Source organism: Cinclus cinclus, chromosome 7, assembly GCF_963662255.1.
Source record: "Cinclus cinclus chromosome 7, bCinCin1.1, whole genome shotgun sequence".
Lineage (NCBI taxonomy): Eukaryota > Metazoa > Chordata > Aves > Passeriformes > Cinclidae > Cinclus > Cinclus cinclus.
Window position 1 is genome coordinate 16,219,702 of NC_085052.1, and position 22,536 is coordinate 16,242,237.

The 22,536-nt window shown below is 40.5% G+C and overlaps 1 protein-coding gene across 2 annotated transcripts in view; it reads right to left on the minus strand.

The window, feature by feature from the left end:
• TBC1D12 (TBC1 domain family member 12) overlaps positions 1–22,317 on the minus strand; it is a 41,364-nt gene extending 19,047 nt beyond the window's left edge. Inside the window, exons 1-3 of one of the 2 annotated variants that reach the window (XM_062496208.1) lie at positions 21,811–22,317; positions 21,491–21,711; positions 5,569–5,692 (exon numbers count right to left, since the gene is read on the minus strand). In XM_062496208.1, coding sequence (XP_062352192.1) covers positions 5,569–5,692; positions 21,491–21,711; positions 21,811–22,317 — 852 coding nt within the window. Of the gene's footprint in view, positions 1–5,568; positions 5,693–21,490 lie in introns of both variants that reach the window. The other variant, XM_062496207.1, reaches the window with a different exon arrangement.
• Between the last annotated feature and the right edge of the window lie 219 nt (positions 22,318–22,536).

Here is a 22,536-nt window from a genome sequence, read left to right on the forward strand (position 1 = left end):
TTTACTACCTGAACCTATCCTTTTGGAATTTGATACAGCCTGCCTAGATGATGATTTTGCTTTCTCAGCACCTCAAGCTCAGCAGCATGTCTGCTTAACCTGCAAATGCTCAGTTCTCTGAGAGAATAAAAAATCCTACGTATCACGCTTGGCTAAAGAAATTCATAGGCCCACTAGGAGAGGGACCCCACAAAGACAGAACCCAGATGACCAAAAAATAGAGTATCACATCCCACCAAATCACAGTACAATAAGTTCTGTAATTTTTATTACCTCAATTTATATATTTGTTTCTTCCAAATCCAGCAACTTTCAGGAATAGAAACGAAAATACCTACCTATGTATGCCTAAGGTTTCTTTATCAAGCCTTAGGAACAGTTGCTTCAATACTCTTTGTAGTTGTCCTTAAAGACTTCGTCTTTTAAAAAAAACAGCAATCAGAAGAATTTATATCAGCAGACTCATTACTTCCACTTTATTTTAAAACACTGATCCCATCCGCCCTGTAAGGTTCTGCCCTGAAGACGCATTTTTGCCACCAACATGGCACTGACATCATAAGAAGTTCTCGTCAACAAGTTTCCACTGTCAAAGCAACTTGGGACCTCATCCTCACACTTAGGGGCTGAACTGTATTTTATGGCCTTTACGCAAAACAAAACAAAGCATCTGTCACTCTGAGGTCCTACCAGTTTCACGACCACTTCACTGACAAGGAACTCTAAAAGAAGAAATCTAAAAAACTGGGTTTACCATGGTTTACTTCTAGAATTAATATTCTACTGACTACTTGTGATAATTGAATGTGGGATATTGCTCAAGAATCTGAACTGCTACAGCATCTACAAAGAAAATCATCCCAGCCTTCTCACTGCTTCTGGCAGGGCAAATTATTATTCAGGTGTTACAGGTTCCTTGCAAGATCCAATATCCCCATTTATTATCTGTCCTTGTTTCAAGGCAGTTTGTTGCCAATGTATTTCTGCCCTGTATCTGGCAAACAGGCAGAAGTCTTGCCTTTCCTCTTCCTCCATTAGTAGTGCAAGGTGAGCCAACGTGACCTCTAAATAACCATCTGCTTAAGAACCACTCCTGTAAAAAAGCATTCGACAACTGCTCTGAGATAGTCAGTCCTTGGGTTTGTTTACAAACACATACACATTTTATAAGCATAAAGAGCTTTGTGCCCTTTTAAACTCTAACAACCAAGATTGGAGGGAAGAGTTAATATTGCAAGCCAAAAGGTTTGAGTCATATGAAAACTGATTCAACACACATCTGCTCCTCTGAAGAGAGGCCTCTGAAAACCCTTGTCCCTGGGAGACCAGGGGAATTCAGCCGAATCAATGACTGCAATTTCTCCATTAGATCTCAGACTGGAGATAACAACAGTGGAATAATATTCAAGTGAAGACACTTAAACGCTTTTTAGCCCTCCAATATTTCTTTTTTGAAAAGATTTCAGAGCTCAACATATTTTCAGAGATTAGATGTACAACAATGACCCAATCAAAGCTAGTATTTAATGGACTAATAAAATCTTCCATTTTGTACACAAGGTGACAGCTATTGGAAAAGATGGCTTCAATTCTGAATAAGCAGTCGTTTCTAAAATCGCTGCAAGCTTTTAAATGGTGTGGCAGATTTAAGTAGAAAAGAAGCTCTGTTTTCCACTTCATTTAAGGCTGCCACTGAGAGAAGCATTATTAAAGCTGCTGATAAAGTGAATTTGGTGCATATTTTGCTTGGGGTTTTTTTGCAATGTGTAATTGCATATTTTGAGTTTAATTCAGGCATATTAGGAAAAACCATACTCCTTTAAATACATTAATAAAAAGTATGCAAGCCTATGTTAATAAAATAACTTAATGACTTGATAGTCAGAAAATATTTTATTGTAGACTACAAGCTCTTTTCTTTAACCATAAGCACAAAAAGTGAAATTGAGTCTGCATTTTTAAAGAGAACTTGGACTTTAGTCAATACATTCCAAAATGTTATATATCAACCCACAAGTCTGTCTCTGCTTCTGCTTAAATGCTTCTGCATTAAAGTATTACAACAGTCTAATTTAAAGCAGATTTCCATACAGGCTGAAAAGAATTTACCAAACTGATCATTAATGACAACATGCTCCTTATAATAGCTAGTTTTATTAGCTGCAGTTCATGAAAAAAGGCACACTTCCTAAAACCATCAAATGCATTTGACATTTGCAGTCCTGGGGAGCTGTTTTCCTTTTTCAAAAAAACAGTGAAGGAAAGAAGCCCAGAGGAAAGAGATGTCCAGCAAAAGAGTTGGCCTCAATCACATCCTGCTTGGGCAGCTCTAAATCCAAGGAGAGATGAGCGTGCCAGCAGCTGCAAGTGGGGAGATGCAGCTGCCAAGAACTTTCAACCTCTGACCCAGTTTGAGCGAGCGCATCTCGCCCAAGGCGGCGCAGCTGCAGGGACTGTGCAGGCAAACCCTTCACCAGCTTCTACACTGGCTAAGAGGCTTGCAAAGAAATTATTTACAATATTATTCATTAGGTGGTCTCTGAAGGCACAGCTGGCTGGCATCAGCATCTAAAAAATGTCTGAAACAATATCCCCAATTAAGATTCCAGATTTTCTTGGAGGTTATTCAAGATATTACAAGCGCTACCTGACTTCTCTGGAGAGGCACGTATAGCAGTGTCTAGTTGACAGACAATGACTGGGAGCCACAAGCATTCATTTAAATGTAATCAGCAATTTACCACATCATCCTTACCATAACAAAAAGAACACAGGAGGCTTCCTTCAGCCAGGATCAAAAAGGGGCACATAAGCCCTACCAATCTTTTGGCTATAAATCTACCATGATGCAATTTTTCTCAGTTTTACTAATAGGAAAGTACTTCATGCTTCATGATATTGCCATAAAACTTTGATGTCTTTTCTTTATCCTAAAGACTTCCTCCTCCTGTTAATTGCAAAGTTTTTCCTGTTGTGAGCTAATTTTTCTTGCAACAGGGCATCTTAAGATCTCATATTTTGCATGCAGGATGCTGACTCATTTACTGAGTTTCCTTAATCAAGGGTTTATTTGCACCCTCCCAAAGCTGGCCACTGACATCAGTAAAGTGAAAGGATCGTGTCCAACCATGAAAAATAATGTTCAGGAATGGCAAGATTTGTGGCTTATACCATAAACTCCCTCACAGGCAGATTTCCTACCTTCTTGTAGTGTTACACCTAAGGTTCATTTGACAAAAGCTGGCTATCAAGAAGTAATCATGGTTCTGACCACAAAGAGCTAAAAAAAATCGGAGAAAAATGTGGGCTACTCCAATCATATTTTATCCCTCCAATCTGATTTAGAAAGTCAAAGTGGAAGTTTGGAGAGACATTCCATGTAGTAACCTCACAGGTTCACAGAATTGCATGTGAACACATTAAACCTTAATCATATTTCTGTCAACTTCTTGAAGTTTTCACTCACGTTTCCTGCCTAGTGAGGAATTAATCCAGGGACTACAGTCAGCCATTTGAAGTGAAGATGCTATTCCCCACTGATCTTCAATAACTAAATGTGCCTATATTCATTCTAACCCATCACCAGCTTAGCAAATTAGAACATTTTTCGAGAAAATAAACCATCAGCTTTTCTTCAAAGGCATATGCACAAGGAGCTATATCGTAAATTTTAAACACATGTGCAAAACATCTGACATATGCTAATTATGGAGACATTAGGGTCATTTCTCAATTTTAGATCAAATTTCCTTAGGTAAGGAGCTCTGTGTGCAGAGCACAAGCTGGTTCCCCCTTTGGTGACTGTATCTCTTAGCTCATGAGGCTTTATCTAAAGACCATGCATGCTTTAGAAACAGAAAGGTAAAACTATTAGCTATTACTGATACTTTACTCAAGATTATGTAAATCCAACAGTGACTCCAATCTGGAAAACATTATAGCACAAACTACATGATTAGGAGCAGCTCAATCGTGGTCAAATACAAGACATTGTTGCAATACATTTGCTTTTCTGATAGTTTGGAGGAGTTAAAAAATGGGAACACTACAGTTTAAAATAAACACACAATCACTGAGAAACAACAGGATAAGAAAATAGGACTGCTTCTTCAGATCATCATCTTCAACAGGTTGCCCAGGAAAATTGTGGATACCCCATCCCTGAAAGTATTAAAAGTCAGGTTTGACAGGGCTTTGAGCAACCTGGTCTATTGCAAGGTGTCTGCCCATAGCAGGGAGAGTAGGACTCCCTTCCTACCCAAACCATTCTATTATAACATGGTCTCCAAAACAAATACCTCCATTACTAGAAAACAGTAAGTAGAGGACATTGTGCAGGTTCTCCATTTCTCAGGATGGAAGAGACATCTGGATTTTACCACAGTATTTTCACAGCACGAGGCCAACAGCATGCCCCTGCAAGCAAACCAAGAATGCTTGCCCTCTCCCACTCAGAGAGGAAAACTACTTAAATAAGAAAATTGTATTTGAAAACATAGAAAAAGCTTTCAGTTTACTTCACTGTACAAAACATAGAATAATTTGGGTTGGAAGGACCTTTAAAAGTCACATAGTTTCATCCCACAAGACTGCACTTTCTGTAATCTCATCATTTTCTTGCAATATTTTATTGTGTCACAAGTCCCACTGGATTAAAGTCCTTCAAGAAGATCCTCTCGTTTTTCACTTCAGTTGCTCCCAAAAGGCCCTTTTTGCCACACAGCTCTTTCTAGGAGATAACTGAACACTGTTTCATTCGCAGCCATTTGCACCTGCCGAACACATCACCTTATTTAGAATTTAAGAAAGGAGACAGAGAAGCAGCCCCAAGAGATTCAAGTTACTGTTTTAACCAACACAGGGGACATTCATATTTCTTGTCAACAAATCTTTCAGCTTCAGATTTGCATGCTAACTTTACATTAATGATGCATTACCAGTTGCTCACCTTTGAGGACTGACATTTTAGTATTATCTTATCAAAGACAGATTCCACAGGAACAATTCTATGGAAGCACAACTTTTGTGACAGAGGAAGGAAATCAAAGGTACCTTTGTGAAGAATTCCAGTAGCTCAAAATTAAGGTTAATTTCTAGTATTATTTTGCTACAAAGTATCTTGAGTGAGATTTAAACTTTAATTTAAAGAAGATGACATGTTTCAGAATTCTTAAGCAATTTGTCACAAGTTACCTCCGTAGGAAGTCTTCCAGGCAAGGATGATAATGGAAAAAAAGAGTAAGAAGGCAGCATATCATGTTAAATAAGGCATTAATTTCCCATAAAATTTTTTAAGTTCTAATATCTTGACAAAAACAGCTTAAATGCTTTCTGAACATAAAGCACCTAAGTACTTTTAATTAGTACTGAGACATACTGAAGAATGTACAAGATAATCATAAAACTCAAATTCCTTAGTAACTACTATACCTTAAAAAGTCCCAAAAGAGCATTCTCAGAGCACGCTGTGGTCATATAACACCAATGTTGATATAACAGCAGAGAAATGCAGTACCTGTGTGTTATTTTTACAGTTTTCCTACCTAGAGTTGTGTGATGTTTACTCACCTGCTGAATAATTTTGGAATCTTTTGGAATGTTTTCCCTGGGTGGGACTTTTCCAAACAACTTCCAACCAGGAGCACTTTGGACAGCAGGTTTGAGTTCCTTTGTCCTTTTAGTGAAAAAGTTTCTGAAAAGAGAGTAAGGGGATTTTTTTTATTTATTGTAATCATATAAACAAAGTATATTGTGCCTACTTACATTTCTTCAATCTCTCTACCAGTTTACCACTCGGGTGAACTGTAGAGATTTACTGCTCAGCAAACGCATAGTGCATTCTACTTACATATAATTAATTTCAAGTAGAGCATCTTTCATTACAGGTGCTTTAATGCTAATATTTGTATTTAACACTCAACTTTACCTCTAAACTACTTTATGTAATATCAGAGCTTTTTTCAGTAACAGCAGGCAGAGCAGCAGCCTCTCAAACCTTTGTTTGGCGTTTGCTTTAAGTGTTTCTTCCTGACTTATTTGGAGACTGAAATGACAACAGCTGCAACTTAAGAGATTTTTTTTAAATGGTGAATTATTACTTCTACCAATCTTCACACCTTCAACTTTCATAGCACGACTAGAGAACCAGGCAACAATCACACAGCTCCAGTTTAGCAGATAACCTTCACCAGTGCCTGGAGCAATTACACTCAAATAGGCATATGACTGCATGGCTCTTACTTCTTAGAAAACCAACCATCACAAGACTGTGTTAGTGACCACTTGTCAGATACTCACCTGTACTATTTGACTCCAACCACAAGTTCCCAGAGCATGTTATGTACAAATGCTTTAAAAATGAAAGAAGTACATTTGTTCTGAATACTGGAAAGTTACTTTCCAGAAACTCATAACACAAGGGGATTAAAAGCTCAGTAGCCTGTAGGGTGATTTCTCAGGAAGCTTACCAGCTGACCTCAGAGAACAGAATAGGGGAGTGCTTTTGGTACACTGTTTTTGTACAGAGTTAACGAGCTAACTTCACACTCTCCTGTAAAGAGATCCCCAGATTGATTCTTCACTTTAAGTATCTGCTATATTTTAAAATACAATTCCTTTTCAAACTGGAAGAGTTACATTTGTGCACAGCAAACAGTCTCTTAGCTTTGCCCAGATAAAAGGAGCATGCTTCAACAACCACAATCCGTCTGAAAAGTGCTCAGGGCCCTTAAATTCCAGTGCTGTCAGGGTTTCTGGCCAGGCAGCATAGTTTTACAATTAGGAACTGTTAGTGGTTGTAAGACATTGTATGGTCTTCAAACACAAGCTGTCTTTTCAGTTTCCGGAATGTTTTTTGTTATTTAGGAAACAAGCAAACACCTGTCAAAAATCCCTTCAGTGCAAGTTTGCATGAATGAACTCTGCAGACTGTGAATTTGTGTATAGTTGAGGACCTAGCCACCAGTAGACAGCAAGCTGGAGAAATGGAGAAGTAGGTGCTGACAGAGCATGGAAGCCTCCCAAAAAGTGATAAGCTCAAGACTGGTCGTTCTGTGGAATCCAGGAAAAATCAAGAAACTCAGAACACCAACTCTTCACTCCATTTGAGGCCACTGCCACACACTACCACGATCAACAGCTTGTCAAAAAAAAAAAAAAAAATTGAAAAGACTGCGTTCAAGAAAACAGCAGTTGCCATAGGCAGGCAGGGAGTACAAGATACACACACACACACCCCTGATGGAAGAGAACACCATGAGAGAATTTTTTTGAATGCCCAGATAGAATCTGTTAGTGCCTCAGTACACTGTGCCACTTCTGTGGGTGTCTCCCAGATGTTGTTACAAGCCAATTATGGGAAAGCACATTTGGGAATAACCGATTGCATGGTTTGAATAGTTGTTTGCCATGAATAGAATCAAGTAATTGCTATTAATAAGAGTTTAATTAATACAAATTGTTCTAGCAGGCATTGGTTGTGATCCACACATCCCACAACTCTGTCCCCATCAGAGAAATTTAATATTTTAGTCCATCCCTGTGGAAGCAAAGTAAGCACTCAGAAGCTCCAAGACAGTGGTTTCTGATACATAGCCTGGAAAGGAGGAACACTGAAAAAAACTAGCCATGGTACCCACGCCTTTAAAAAATACCATCCTCAGTCAATCCCAGGACTGCACACCATTGGTCAAATTAAGAGATCCACTCAGTAAGACCACAAAAAGTGTGTTTACATGAATAACAAAGGCCCAATTCTTAAGGACACTTTTCACAGTGCTTTATATTGTCTTCAGGAGGGAAGGAGGAGCATTCAAAGAATCAACAAAACAGGACAGTTTTCTAAAGACAACATGTCACTCTGCACTACCCCACAGCCTTGCCCTTAAATCTGTAACAGCTGAATTTGAACTTGGTTAGAGAAGACTTTTCCCCCCAGAAGCAGGTATGCAAGAAGTACTTGTATTCTGGAGTACCTTTCTTGACTTCATGGGTAGCAATAAGCATCCAGTCTCTGTACAAACTATGGGACACCACCAGGATTACTTGGTAGCTGAATTCCACTGCTTTTAGCATATGTAGAAGCTGAAAGATGCATTTAACATTGGCAATCTGTCACTGTATCAAAGCTGGTTCATTATTAACCGGGAAGCTGGTAGGCTTTTAAAAGGAAAAAAAAATGTGTAACATAGAGAAGTTTTTAATTAATATTTCTATACAAAAGATTTAGGCATGCTCATGGCTTTCACAAGATTTAATTCTTCAATTTTTTTAAACAAAATATTAAAATAAACCATCCAGAATGTAGTCTGGAAGGAAAGGAGTTTTACTTTTATTGAGCACATATTCAATGAAGTCTGTTTCTTGTGAAGGCAAAAAGCTGGTAAAACTTCAAATCATGTCAGAATAAACTTCACATAAGAATTCTAATCCAAAAGAAATTAATGAGAGGTTACAAATAAGTTTGCTGAAGTTGGAAGGATACTTTTTAATACATTGTTTTGGCAGCTAACAGTATCATATCTGATGTGTTTTTGACAGCAGTAAAGCCTTACAAAAGCCTTGTTAAGGAACAGCATCTGTGAATGCTTACAAGTTGCATTCACTGAAGTGCAGGAAGTGTACTAGATTTGATGTATTTGTTGCTGCTTAGAATATTCATGAGTCTCCCAGGTCCTGGGAAGAGTAATCTATTGAAATGGCTGAAAAGTCAAGAGCATTTTTGTACAGAATCTCAAAATCCATTTGAAAACCTCAAAATTCCTTAAAAAAGAGCCTATACTTTCGAACTGAACAATTCGTTCTGCTGCAAGGACCCATGGGATTGAAGTATTAAATTAGTTCATTGATTTAAGCTCTGGTTTACAAAAGCCCAGGGGAAAGCTGCAAGTTTTTTTTTTTTTTTTTACTTTCCCCTGCTTCTTTTACATAACACATATTAACACTCTCAAATGACACTCCAAAACGTTTCAGTAGGTGCCTTGAAGAGCTGGAAAGCCAAATGAAGTGCCACAGAATGAGAAGTTATTGGCACAGACCAAGACATCTATTGCTAACACTGTTTGGATTACATTAAACAAAAACCTATGAGCTGTGATCACACAACTACAACAGCTGTAATGACAGCTATGACTGGTGGGTTTTCCTCTTATTTTCAACAGTGTTGCTTCAACTATTCCTGCCTGTGCAAGTTTCACCATACTGGTGGTACAGCAATTCAGAAGCATTAACCATTTCTACAGGATTATGTTCTGTTAATGAAATTGCTTGTTTCCACTCTGGTTTTGCTTCTAAGAATCACTTTTTTGTTGCTATTTAAGATTAATTAGTGTAGTCTAAATGCAATTAGAATTAAGTCTCAGAAGGGGATAGGTAGAACTTGATACTTTAGCAAATTTTTTAATCTACTTTGGGGTTTTGGATTCCCCTCCCCCCAAAAAAATTCTCAACACAAAAAACTTCATTCCGATTTCCAAGCTAGCTAATATAGGTCAGTCCAAGAGGATGACAGATTTCCAAGATTTAGAGGAAGTTACAGGAAAATATGAGACAAGTACTTCAACCTTGATCTTAAATTTTACCTAAAACCACATTTGCACAACACTCACTCAAAGAAAGCTGAAGTGCTTTGAACAGCAGCAACCCAAACATCAGCAGGTAGGAAAGGTTCCAGGGTAGATACGCATCCAGCACTCTGCTCCTAGGTATAACTGAGTCACTTCTCCACAAGAACAAGAGACTGACAAGAATCTTTTGTTTGACCAAAGACATCAAACTAATCTAGTTTCAAGCTACACATCATTTTGCTACAGTTCTTTGGCTCTTCCCTTTGTACAGCTCCAATGAGTGCCACAAATGATCAGTATTCCACTGCTTTGTGCAACCCAGCAACACCTCAAGAAGCTTTCCTTGCCAATCACTCAATCATTAGAACTCCATATACAGGCTCAAGCTTCACCTATTCTGATGCTTTTAGCAATCCATAGGCAGATTTCAGGCCTTCTAGGATGAATACCAGTATAAAAAAAATACTAAAAATAATACTATTTTAATTTATTCATCTTGCACTACAGAAAAATGGCAAAATTCAAGTGGTCTCAGAGGAGAGCATAAACCATGTTGTGGTCATCATTACTATACATGAGGAAAGTATGCTTCCTTACAGTTCACTTTAATATATAAATAAATTTAATTTGAAATACTGCATTTCGTTGGACAAAAAAAAGCCCCAAAAAACCAACACAAACAAAAAAACAAGAAAACATCCGAACAAACAGGGGGGAGGGGGGAAATGTGGAGCAAAAAACCAAAACCACTAAACTGTGGGCACCCTTGGCAAACAGTGTAGCACCATAGAAACATTTGCTTTCCAAATAAAATATTCAGAATTTAGGATTTTACAAATAAATTAATGCTGTGCTTATATCTCACTACTGAAAGGTAAACTACTATTCTCTGATTTCTCATCCTTAGAAGACAACTTCAACCTTACTCAAAATGTTTACTCATTAACTTACAAATAAAACAGGTCCAAAAAAAGACCTCAGGTTATACTAGCATAGTAAAAGTTACTTTCTTTTGGTAAAAATCTGTCAAAGTATTTTTCTGACTTTTACTTTACACAACACAACAATTTGGTTTACTGTCATTTTCTATCATCAATCATTTCTTCTCATTGCATCCATCTTCCAAGAACTTTGATAGCAGGGAAGTTGTTATGCTGAGAAAACAAGATTTGAAAGCCACGAGAACTGACAGAGGAAGTGAGGGCTGATTAGATTTTCTTTTTGATTAAGCATCTAGTACCTGTTAGTAAACACTGCATAAGACAACTGCATCATTTTAAATCCAGGGAAGCAAAGCACAAACAGGAAGGAATCAGCAACCCATCAAGAACATCCTCGCTCTACCACACACAGCTTTTCCTCCCAGAATCACAAAGGCTTAGAAGGGAAATCCAGCACAGAAGTAATGTTACAAATGAGCACCAAGTTGGACCCAAAAAAAAAAAAAAAAATACATTTTCTCTGTGTTTTTAATAGTTACAAAAATGCAGTTAAAAGCCCTGAAGTTAAATTTCTCTGCAATAACATTAAAAATCGACTGATTCCAATAAAACCTCAGAATGTGTAAAAGGAATGGAGTAACAAAATTCATTAAAAACTGCATTTGTATTACAAAACAACTGACTTTGCATCTCCACAAAGAACGGAGTCCTGCTTGTACATGCAATTTGCTCTTGCTCCACCCCATGCTAATTTTTAATAAGCTTCATAGACATACAAAATACGTGTATGTTTGAAACTTGTTGAAATTTGAATTAGCTAAAAGACAAGATGATAAGGAAATTACTTATTTACCCAACAATCTTTATCCAGAGAGCTGTATCAGTAAGGCATTAGAAAAGGCATGTTCCAGGAATTACTGCAGATACATCTTTACAGATAGAAAACACTAAAATGGGTAGTTTTTACTTAAAGCCATACTTTTAGAACAAATTCTGAAGACCTCTACACACCTGCAATTCTATATTCTGTCATTACTACAGCCAAGTACATATCAAGAATTATTACACCCACATTGGCATCTCTTTACCAGGTATAAAACGCAAAAGCTGCTTAAGAACCCAGCAGAATTCTCCATACTCAAGTCTTGGCCATTCTGTTAAGCTCTCTGCACAGTAATTTCGAAATAACAGCAGACAAAAAAAAAAAAAAACAAAACCATTGTGTTATTAAGCAGAATTAGCCCCTCTGCTTTAAACAAGACTTTTCAATAATTTACATGCAGAAACAAAGGTAACTCAACTCTAAGCATAAATAATGAATCATTGAAAGGAAATAAAATCTTTTTGGTTAGCCACTTACAAAGCCTGCAGAGCAACAGGCATTCTACATTTTTCGTCTCAATGGCTTCAAGTGTCAGCCCATTTTGATCCAACACATTTACGATTGCTCTCAGCACAAGTTTCAAAGTTCTGCCCTATATTGGAAGGGATGTGACCCAACCAATTTTACAGTTTACATTTTCCACCATTTTGCTATAAGAAGCAGCTAGATACAAGCTTCTCTTTTAATTTTATTACCCCAACCACAAGAGGTTGTAGCAAGAGGTTTCTATTTTTAACACCTTCTAGATGTAAAGATCCCCTCTTTCTCTCTGTACCAAGACAACCCAAAGAATAACTCAAATTACCCTCTCCAAAGGAGCTTCAATGTTTGTAACACTCTAAACCTGCAGTCTTAAGTGTTATACAAGCAAGCTTTTGGCCTCTCTCCCCTCCCAACCCCTCCACAAAAAAGGAAACAAAATCCTACCCAGGACAACAACCATTTTCAGCAAGACCAAGCTTGTAGTATTTTTTTTAGTTAAATATGACATCTCCATTTATATTAGTGGTCAACTAAAGCCTTGGCTACCATTTGGTATATCTGAAATTGAACAGACTGTCAAGGACTAGCAGTTAAGGATTGAGAGGCTGGGAAGGAGGTGCCTTGGAGAGGACTGAAAGATTGACAGAATTATCATGGAACTGCACTGATGAGACAAAATTACACCAATTCTCTTATCAAACTCCTAGTGGATACAAGTCCCAAAGCAGCTTTACAAACTCTGCTGGTAGAACAGTTTTACTACAGGTACACAAACACTTGGGAAGTTTTAAGAGTGAAAGTGTTTAGCAGTACTACAGAACACTCTGTATTTTACCAGACTACATCACAGTCCTAACAAAGAGCCTTTGCACAGGTCAGCTTTACAAGCAGTTCAAGCATTCAAAAACAAGAAGAGACATAAGCAAGCCAACAACTGACAGGGTTACATTTCAGAATGGTTTAATACAAATAAAGGAAGAGAATCAGCCCTTACTTTTCAGAGTGAAGTAGCAAAATAGAGCTTTATGCCAGACTGTTCTATCATCTTCACATTTGATCAGACAGTTATAAAGCTATTTTGACACTATACCAAACCCTATGGCCAACCTTCTCTAATAATGATCAAATGTCACTTATCCACTGTATTTAAAACAAAGTCTCAGATCACAGCTGTGAGAAGTAGAGAATTTTTACCAGCTGACCACAGATATCCTGTATTTTCTGGTATTTTTTGTATGGCCAGCAATATCTACTCCAGCAAAGTCATAGTTAGTTAATGAGCAATATACTCCAAGCAACAGTGCTAGAGGAACAAGACCCCTTCCTCCCATAAAACCACATAATGGGGAAGCCCATTTCTCCTCCTTGTCCTACAATCCCTTCTGCTGCATCAGTTCCAAGACTCTCTATACCTTGCAAGTCAATCAAACTCACTAGTCCCACAGAACACCATCAACATTTTTTCATTCTCCAGCTTAATGAGCTACAGCAGCTCACAGAGGATCATATAAATACCAGAAGCAGGGATGAAACAGCTCCTTTGTTTCCTGACAATAGCAAATTCTTCAATCAGTTCACCAAGATATCTCACAAAGTACAACTTAATTAAACAGACCACCTGAAATTGTTCTAGAAGTGACTCACTTTCAGTTAAGGCAAATGTCACCTGCTTTATTGGGCCAGTCACTACATCTATAGTTCAAATGTTTCTATACATTGTATTCTTTCAAAACAAAGGTGATAAGGATTTCCAGCCTTTGACATGGCCTACAAGTCTATGAACTATAAGTTCAAACACAGGGCAGAGTTTTATTTTGAAGACTGTCTCAGGGGTGATTGCAACTCTGACCAGCCTGGTTAAGCCTCAGTTAATATTTTTCCCTTCTGGTGCCTGACAGAGTGCCTGTCAACTACTTGATTGCACAGTGCAGCATTACAAACAAGGTATTACTGTAGTACTTCTGCAGTCACTCAGCACATTGGGTTTCAGCTGCAACTAGCAATTCACAATATATTTTGTCATTGCTTCAGTGATCAATTGCAGAAATACTACAAAACACAACAACTAATTTTTGATCTATCAGCTGATATGAAAAGGCAGGGGATTGATTTAATTCAGTTTTGCCTGATAATTTTTATCAAAATTAGGAAGAAACTTTCCAATCTACCACTCCATTGCTTACAGAATTTGAGAATCAGCAAGCAATTTGCAAAATACAATTTACAACAAGAAAAAGCTAGAATAAGAGAATAATTCGGTTGGAAAAGACCTCTAAGATAATTGAGCCCAACCATTAACCCAGCACCGTTAGGATCATCACTAAACCATGTCCTTAAGTGTCACACCTACATGACTTTTAAACATCCCCAGGGATGGTGGTTCAACTACCTCCCTGGGCAGCCTGTTCCAATGCTTGACTAGCCTTTCAGTGATGATGCTTTTCCTAATATCCAACCTAAACATCCCGTGCCACAACTTGAGGCTATCTGCTCTCATCCTACCACTTGATATCGGGAAAGAGAAGCTTTACACCCACGTCACTACAACCTCCTTTCAGATATTTGTAGAGTGAGAAGGTCTCCCTTCAGCCCCATGTTGTCCAGACTATACCTTAGGTAGCTGAGGGAACTGGGGTGGTTGACACATGCCAACCACACAAATACCTTTTATAGCAAGCGGATTGTTTGAGTTTTGAAGCGCGCTGGCATCCAGCATACAAACTGCTTCATTACTGCCCAGCAGCAGGGCAGACAAGACCATACATTAATGAATGCATTAGGCAATGGGAGCAATGCAGACAGGACAGAGCTCTGCAAGGTCTGAGGCCTGACCACAGCCAAGCCTAGATTGCCTATTCCTACAGCTGGCCTTCAGGAAGTTTAGACCAACCAGTGTCACCCATAAGCAAGAGGCAGCCAACAAGGAAGGTTTGATCATGTAGCATGATAAAAAGACACTCTTTCGACTTACCCAACAGCACATTAAATGAAACTTCCCATATATAACAATGGAAACTGAACATAGTTTCTTAATAAAGGAGTACCTTGGAGAAGAGAGAAAAAATTGTAGAAAAGTGCTCCTCTAGGCTACAGCTATTTTTTTCAGTCAGGCCATAAGAAAGCAGGAAAGGAATTTAGAAGAACACCAGTCTAAGTGTTTGGCTCTCAGAAGTTCTGAAAGAATAAATTCATCTATGACCATGAAAACTAGTTTTCTACTAATTGAAGTCATAAGTTCAGCCACACAACATCCACTCTCTTCTTTACACTGTAACGCCAACATCAAGCCAGAAGCAAAATGCTCTGCAGGTGGCTTGCACAGCTGACTGGTTTCTGAAAACACAGAGCCAAATTATCAGACTCTTTTTGCAGGCTCTCCTTGTGTTCAGACTTCACTCAAAAATCTCCAGGATTTTTATGCTGGAGCTCTCTGAAACTCTGGGAGGTTCGACTGCACCTGGGTAACAGGCTGCAGAACTAGAGAGATGAAGCAGAAACCATGTTCTGCTTCCTTAGAAAGCAATAATAAAAAGACAGATGTACACACAGAGGTGTTAAAAGCAATGCTAAGCATCCAGTTCAATGAAGCTAGTCCCTTCCCAGCTGAACAACAAACAAGATCAATTATGATAAAAAAGGATAGACTTTATATCATAAACATCTCAGTAGTTCCAAGAAATTGAAGAGAAGAGTAACAATTTTTGCATCCCTGTGAATGAAATGTGACCAAAAACCCTTACACCCCTTTTTTATTCTTAAGCAATCAGGACAAAATAACCTAATGAATAACTGAACAGCCAAGAGAGCAAAAGCATAAAACTAACATTTTCTTAGAGGCCAGCTGTGATTTAAGTGATCTCCCTTGGGTGTTATTTCCCATGTAAAACATTCTTCTTATTCTTCTTTTAGTCATAGCCTATTCAGAAGAGAGGTTCCATTCACTTTGACACACTACTCTCAATATACTCTGTAAGAAACCCTGTGACCCCAAATAAGCACAAGAGACCAAGGAATGAAAAGACCTTCTGCAAAACGAAGGTGTGGGGGAGGGAGAAGATGCTTTCAGATTAAGTTTAAATGCCTCTGTAGAACACTTCTTAGCAAAACAAGCTATGATTCCAACAGTTTACTGCACACAAAACAGCAATTTAAGCTGTTTGGCTTGAAAAAGCCCACACAGTCCCCCACCAAAAAAAAAAAAAAAAAACCACCACTACAGCATTCATTTAATGAGAACTTACTTCACGAAAACTCACATTAGGATTACAAAACTCCTAGTGCATATATATGCACCAGAAATACAGACTATAACACTGTCCATTACACTATCCACAAGGAGTGTGGAAAAAAAATGCTAATAATACTTCAGAATTATAGATTGATGAGGACTATGTGTATGGCTCTAAGGTTTTTAGAACTGACATCTATTTAGTCAGCTTTTTTCCTTGAGGGGATAGCTGGGGAAAGACTTGCTGCAGACAGAAGTTGGAGTAATGTGGCCTTCTTAAACCTATCTAGAATTAAATCAACATAGCATTCTTCTGCTTGAACTCCTGAAAGACTATTTTTGCTAATTAACAGACATTCTAACTACATTGATTCTATGGGTGCATAACATCTTATCTATGGTGAAATACCCATTGAACAACAGAAGCACAAAATAAATCATTCTTCACAAATGAGAACGATCTACAGAAGAGCTTCTGAACATGATAATATGAATGCAATTTCCTGTTTTTATCAAGCTACTTATGTCTCTAACTCCAAAAAAAAGCATACTCTTTGAAGTTACCTACAGATTTGGGTCCAGGTACTCTTGCTTACTTTCTGCAGTCAGCTTTAATTCAATTATACATATCCATTTGTTCACTTAGGTTACAAGACTACTAACAGAAAGCAAAACCAACTGCACTCAAAAACAAAAAGATGAAGGGAGCCCTCACAGTTTCTGGGGGAAGATTTTATGTATTCCCTTGACTCTTCTCTCTAATTATCTTTCCAATATATTGACAGTATATCTGTACTTTTTAAAATCTGGTTTGTGTTAATCTGGGCAATATAAAAACAACACCAAAATTAAAAATAAAAAAAAAAAAAAAAAAAAAAAAAACCAAAAAAACCCCAAGCTTTTTCCAGTAAGATCTGATCAAGATATAGGCAATACTGGAATAGAAATTAAGCACTGTGAAGTGACCACATCAATCTCTCCTCCTATCTTTACATGAACAGAAGATTAGAAGACCTGCCCCAACTAGGACAGCTCATTCCCACTTGATTAGTTTTTGACCAAACATCCACTAAACAGTTCTTCTCCATAGGTGCACAGTACATCCCTTGAAGTTTCATTATGCTTTATGCATGCAGAGCTTTTCCCTAAGAGAAAAGTTGATTCTGGTACTAAACCTTCACAAGCCCCACCTAGGTAGATGCCTAAGTAGTGCAAAAAGCTGCAAGTGCTACTTAGTAATAAATTGAAACACAAACTACAGAGCTAGAGACACTACTGTGTACTCAGTAACAATACTCAGTCAACCTCCCTGCAACCCTCCACAGTCTCTGCCAAGGACATTTGTAAGGCAAGATTAGCAGCTTTTGAAGGACTACCTGCTCTTGGAACCACAGGGCTGTGTTTATAATTGAGACAAAGATGTGAGCTTCACTAATTTCTTAATGCTTTGTGCCTACAAATACTGGCTTCTTGCTAACATTTTTCAAAACTTCTGGAAAATAAACACAACCACTCTGGGCAATGAAGGAAGTGTGAGACTAAAGACAGTTTCCACAAGAATATGTGTGCCAACTAGCCTTAAATGCTTATAACCACTTATACCTATTTCTCACAGCACAACCCAAAGACCTACAAGAAGTGGCAGTTACAAATTAATCTCATTGTGAATCTTTGGTGAATCAAGTACTTGGAAAAATAGTGCTCTACTACAAAAAATGCAAATATCACTGTTGTCAACAGTGAGCTTTGAATCCAGGAATGAGAAACTTTGCAACTACCAGATACCTAGCAAATACACAATTCAGAAAGGTACAGTGTCTACACAAGCTAAAAAGATGCCTGGTGCCTACCTATAGAACTATGAAGTAAAACTCATCTTTAGAAGAGGTTCAGAATCAGAGTCTTTATCTCAGCCCTGGAATACTTGCTGCTGCTTGACCTCTTTGGTTTACTGTTCTGCTCTGTCCCCCAAAGCAGCACATTTAGAGCATACTGTAGTCAAGGTAATCATCATGGCTTTAATTCAACTGTCCATGCAATGTTCCTGCTCACTGAACCACTAGGGCTACCCAAAAGTGATCCAATAACCCAAGAACAGAGCATTGCCTTTGTAAGCTGTTATGTAAGACCACAAACCTTAAGAACAATGCCTATATATGAGTACATCACAAATCATACATAGGACTACAAGGCAGTGACAGGTGACTTCCAAGAAGCCATTTATTGCTCTGACCAAAACTGTAGCACAGTGGACACAAGTGACCAGAGCCATGCAATTTTCCTTGCCATGACACTCCGCTCAACATACTGATCTGCTTGTGGCATCCCACTTCACACATGGAGAAAAAAGAAGAAGAGCAAAACCAATGATTTCTCACTTAAAATTTGTTAGTATTGATTTGACAGGCACAAATACAACTTAAGATCCCAGGGCCATGTATCATACCTAATACCAGAAAGAAAGGCTCTAGTGACCAATGCAAACTTTCCCAGGATCATAAAATAATTATTAATGACAATCTCAAGGGCACATCCACTCTCCCTGTCACAGAGTTTGGATAAGATGCCTCTGATGACAGCTGCTTGCTTTTTCACCCACCTCACCAGTTTTATCCCTGGTTCAGTGAATGCCAACAGCCAATTAACATGGATTATTTCAAAGAACTATGAAGCAGGTCAGTCTGATAACTGCAGAGCTGGGAACAAGCTGGAACAGCTGGAAACAGCAGCCTCCTAACCCAGATCTGTCTGATCAAACTGTTCAGTCACAGCAATTATAACAATAAAGCTGAAGGCAGGAGGACTTCCCTCTTGCCTTCTCTCTTTTTTAAATTAAGTATCCACAAGAAACGTCCAGCTTTTAGAATCTCCTTATCATTATGGCTATCAGAAAACACAATGGGAAGATACCAAATTGTAGACAGCTTGCAATCTCAACATAGAGCATTACAAGCAAAACATCCTAAATAAGATACTCCAGGTCACTAGGCTATCTGTGTAGCACATCCAGTACCTTTTTTTTTTTTTTTTTTTTACATTGTGGGACCAGCTACACACTCTGACAAAAAACAAATGAGTTGCTCTCTCTCTCTCTCTCAGGCACACAGCCACTCAGTACAACTCAAACTCTGGGGAGCAGCATCATTTATGAGTTTATGCACATTCAAAAATACAAGCAACCTTCTCCTAAGAACAAGAAGGCAGAGTTACTACAAACATAGGACAATTTTTTAACATCATTTCAGCTCTCATTACTGATATCCTCTTTTTCAGAGCTACAGGATAACCCACTTACATTGGCAACTGGCAGCTTTGAATGAATCTGGGCATCTTAAAATAAAAGGGAGAAATCTAAACTTTTGAAATATCAGTTCAGAAGACAAGAACTTATTACTGAAAAAGTTACAAAAGTTTTATTACCACTTTTCATAACAACAGATATTACCCATTCTAGTATTTATGTATCTAGAGATAAATCTATCAAGCAAGAGAAGTTTGAATTTGATTTTAAATAAAATCATTGGAAGTCTTCATTAGTCAATCTCATTTTGGCTGATGAGATTAAATCACCTGTAACTAAGGCTCTTCTATGGATGTATATGCAGAACTTAAGGTAGCCAGTACTGCTCACCAGGCAAAAGGCACCAACCAGAGGCACAGCCAGCTGGGCTAGCCAGGCACTGTGAAATAGGATTTCCTGAGAGCCACTCTTTCACTGAGTGTCTGCACTATAGCTTTTGTCAGGACAGAAACAATTAAACTTTTTCATCTATTACACAAGCCTCTACTAAAACCAGCAAATACCAGTGTATATTGACAACTTCTACTGCACATCAAGTTCAGACTTTTCTATTGTCTTGGTTTTATCGGGGATAAAGTTAATTTCTTCTTAGTAACTGGTACTGAGCTCTGTTTTGGATTCAGTACCAGAACAATGTTGATAACACATTGATGTTTTGTTTGTTGCTAAGTTGTGCTTATCCTAAGTCAAGGACTTTGTGTCTCATGCTCTGCCAGAGAGGAAGTACACAAAAAGCTGGGAGACAGCATAGCAGGGACAGGTGATCCAAACTGGCCAAAAGGATTCCACACTAAAACCTAATGCCCAGAACATAACTGGGGGAGTTACCCAGAAGGGGCTGATCAGTGTGTGCAGACAGGGTCTGGCATTAATCAATGGCTGGTGATTGTGTTGTATATCACTTATCACAAATTTTACTGGTCAACATGTTCAAGTGGTGAGGCAAAACAAAGGTAGTATCACAGGATCAAGTCCAGCTCTAAATGAACGGCCCAGACAGAGATTCAATTCACAACTGCGGCCTTATTAGCACCATGGTCCAACTAACTGAGCTACTCTCATACAACATACAATGCTGCAGTCCACAGAACATAGGGAAAAAGGAAAAAAGCATGGGAGGGAAGAACACTAATACGGAATAGTAGGAATAGCAGGACACCTCTCAGTCCATTCCTAAAACAAAGTACGCGCACCAAACTTACCCTTCAACTGCTATTATACTTATTCTCAAGAATCCATCTCTCCCTGAGAGTTGGCAGAGGGAGCCCATTTCTCAATTTGGGATCCCATTTTGAAATCAAACCTCTCACATCTCCATTCTTCAGTTAATAGATTAATCTTATTCTGTCATCTTAAAACACTTAGAGACCTACTGTCCTATCAGAGTGACTTGCACAACAACTATAACCCCTTGGTTTGGGATGCTTAAAACTGCTGGAAATTAAACTCTTCATTTCCAACATAACAAAGGTAAAATAGAGCGTGCTATAAATTATTATAGTCCAGCTGCACCGCCTGTATAGTATGCTAACGCAGCAGAGATCCTAAGCGACAAAGCTGGATGCCACACAGCTTTTGATTTTGTGCTAGAAACTTATCAGAAGGAAACTCAAGCACAAAGCATAGTCCCCGAAGTTTTCAATACCATATTTCGAACTAAATAAGTAAACTCTTTTACAGCGTCAACAAGTAGCAAAAGCTTCACAACACTTCGCAATTCCCACAACGATTTGAAAGGAGCTTCCAATACCGACAACTTTCACTTTATTCTCCAAGAGGTTTAATGAGTACCACTGTGGTCATTCAGTAATATGCCCTGGTACAGGAAGCAAATTTCAGTTTGAAGTCCATATAGTTCGTAGCAGTAAAAGAGCGTTTATCATCTTCCTGTCACGTCCAAAGCCTCTATCCTGCCCTAAAGTACCCGCTTGCTAGCGAAAGGGCCCGTCAGGGTCGGAATCGCTTTCCGTGCGACCCGCGGTCCGAGCCCGCTGACCCGACACACTCCGGGACCCGCTCCGGCACACCTGCACCCCCTCGCCCAGGCTCTGCCGGGCACGGCCTCACGGGCCCCGCCGCCGGCTCCTTTACCTGGTGAAGAACTCGGCGAAGCTGCTGCCGGCGCCGGCGATGCCCACCCGGTGCCGGGCCCTCTCCGCGGGCTCCTGCGGCGGCGGCGCCGGCTCGGCGGGCGCGGTCCCTCCGTGGGGCAGGTGCTCCGGGGCGCTGCGGCGGCGGCTCACCTCGTACGTGTTGCGGGAGTTCAGGTTCACGTCCGTGAAGCCGAGGGGACCCGGGGGCAGAGCAGCGGGCTCCGCCCGGTCCCGGCAGGTCCGTGCTCCGGGAGCGGCCGGCGCCCGGCTGCCGGCGTCGCCCTCCGGGCTGCGGGGCGGAGAGGGACCCTCGGCCGCCGCCCCCCCGCGCCGCTCCGCCTCGCTCCGCAGCCGGCAGCTCCTCAGCGGCTCTTCCAGGGCGGTTCCCGAGGGGACACCTCCCGCCGGGCAGGGGAGGAAGCCCCCGTTCTGCAGTTTCGCTTCCTCCTCCTCCGGCCCCGGCTCATCCCGTCTTGCCCGAGGGGGGGGCGGCGGCGGCTCCTGCGGCGGTGGCGGCAGCAGGAAGCCGACGTCCCCGTTGGTCATCCTCCCGCAGGGGCCCACGGCGCAGGCGGCTCCGTTCGCGGGCTTCTCCGGACGGCGCTTCCCACCCGCCGCCGCGGCGGGGCCGAGCGCCGCCAGGTACCGCTGCAGAAGCCGCTCCCGCCCCGGCCCGCCGCTCCGCCGGCTCGAGCCCCGGCTCCCATCCCGCTCCCCGTCGTCCTCCTCCTCCTCCGCCGCCTCCTCCTCCGCCGCCGCCTCCTGCCGGCCCGCGGGAAGCACGGCTGCGCCGCCCGGAGCTCCGGCATCGTCCGGCCCCACCATTTGCCGCCGCGGAGCCCCGGGGGCGCGGCGGGGGCCGGGGCGCGCGCCTTCCTCCGCACCGGCGGCGCCGCGAGCGCTGGCAGCCGGCGCCGCTCTGCGCGTCGGGCAGCGGCCTCGGCGGGGGCGGGCGGGCCCGGCACACGCAGGCGCGCGGCGCCGGCGGCGGCCCTTCCCCCCGGAAAGTCACCATAGAGAGGCCGGGCAGGAAGCACCCGCCCG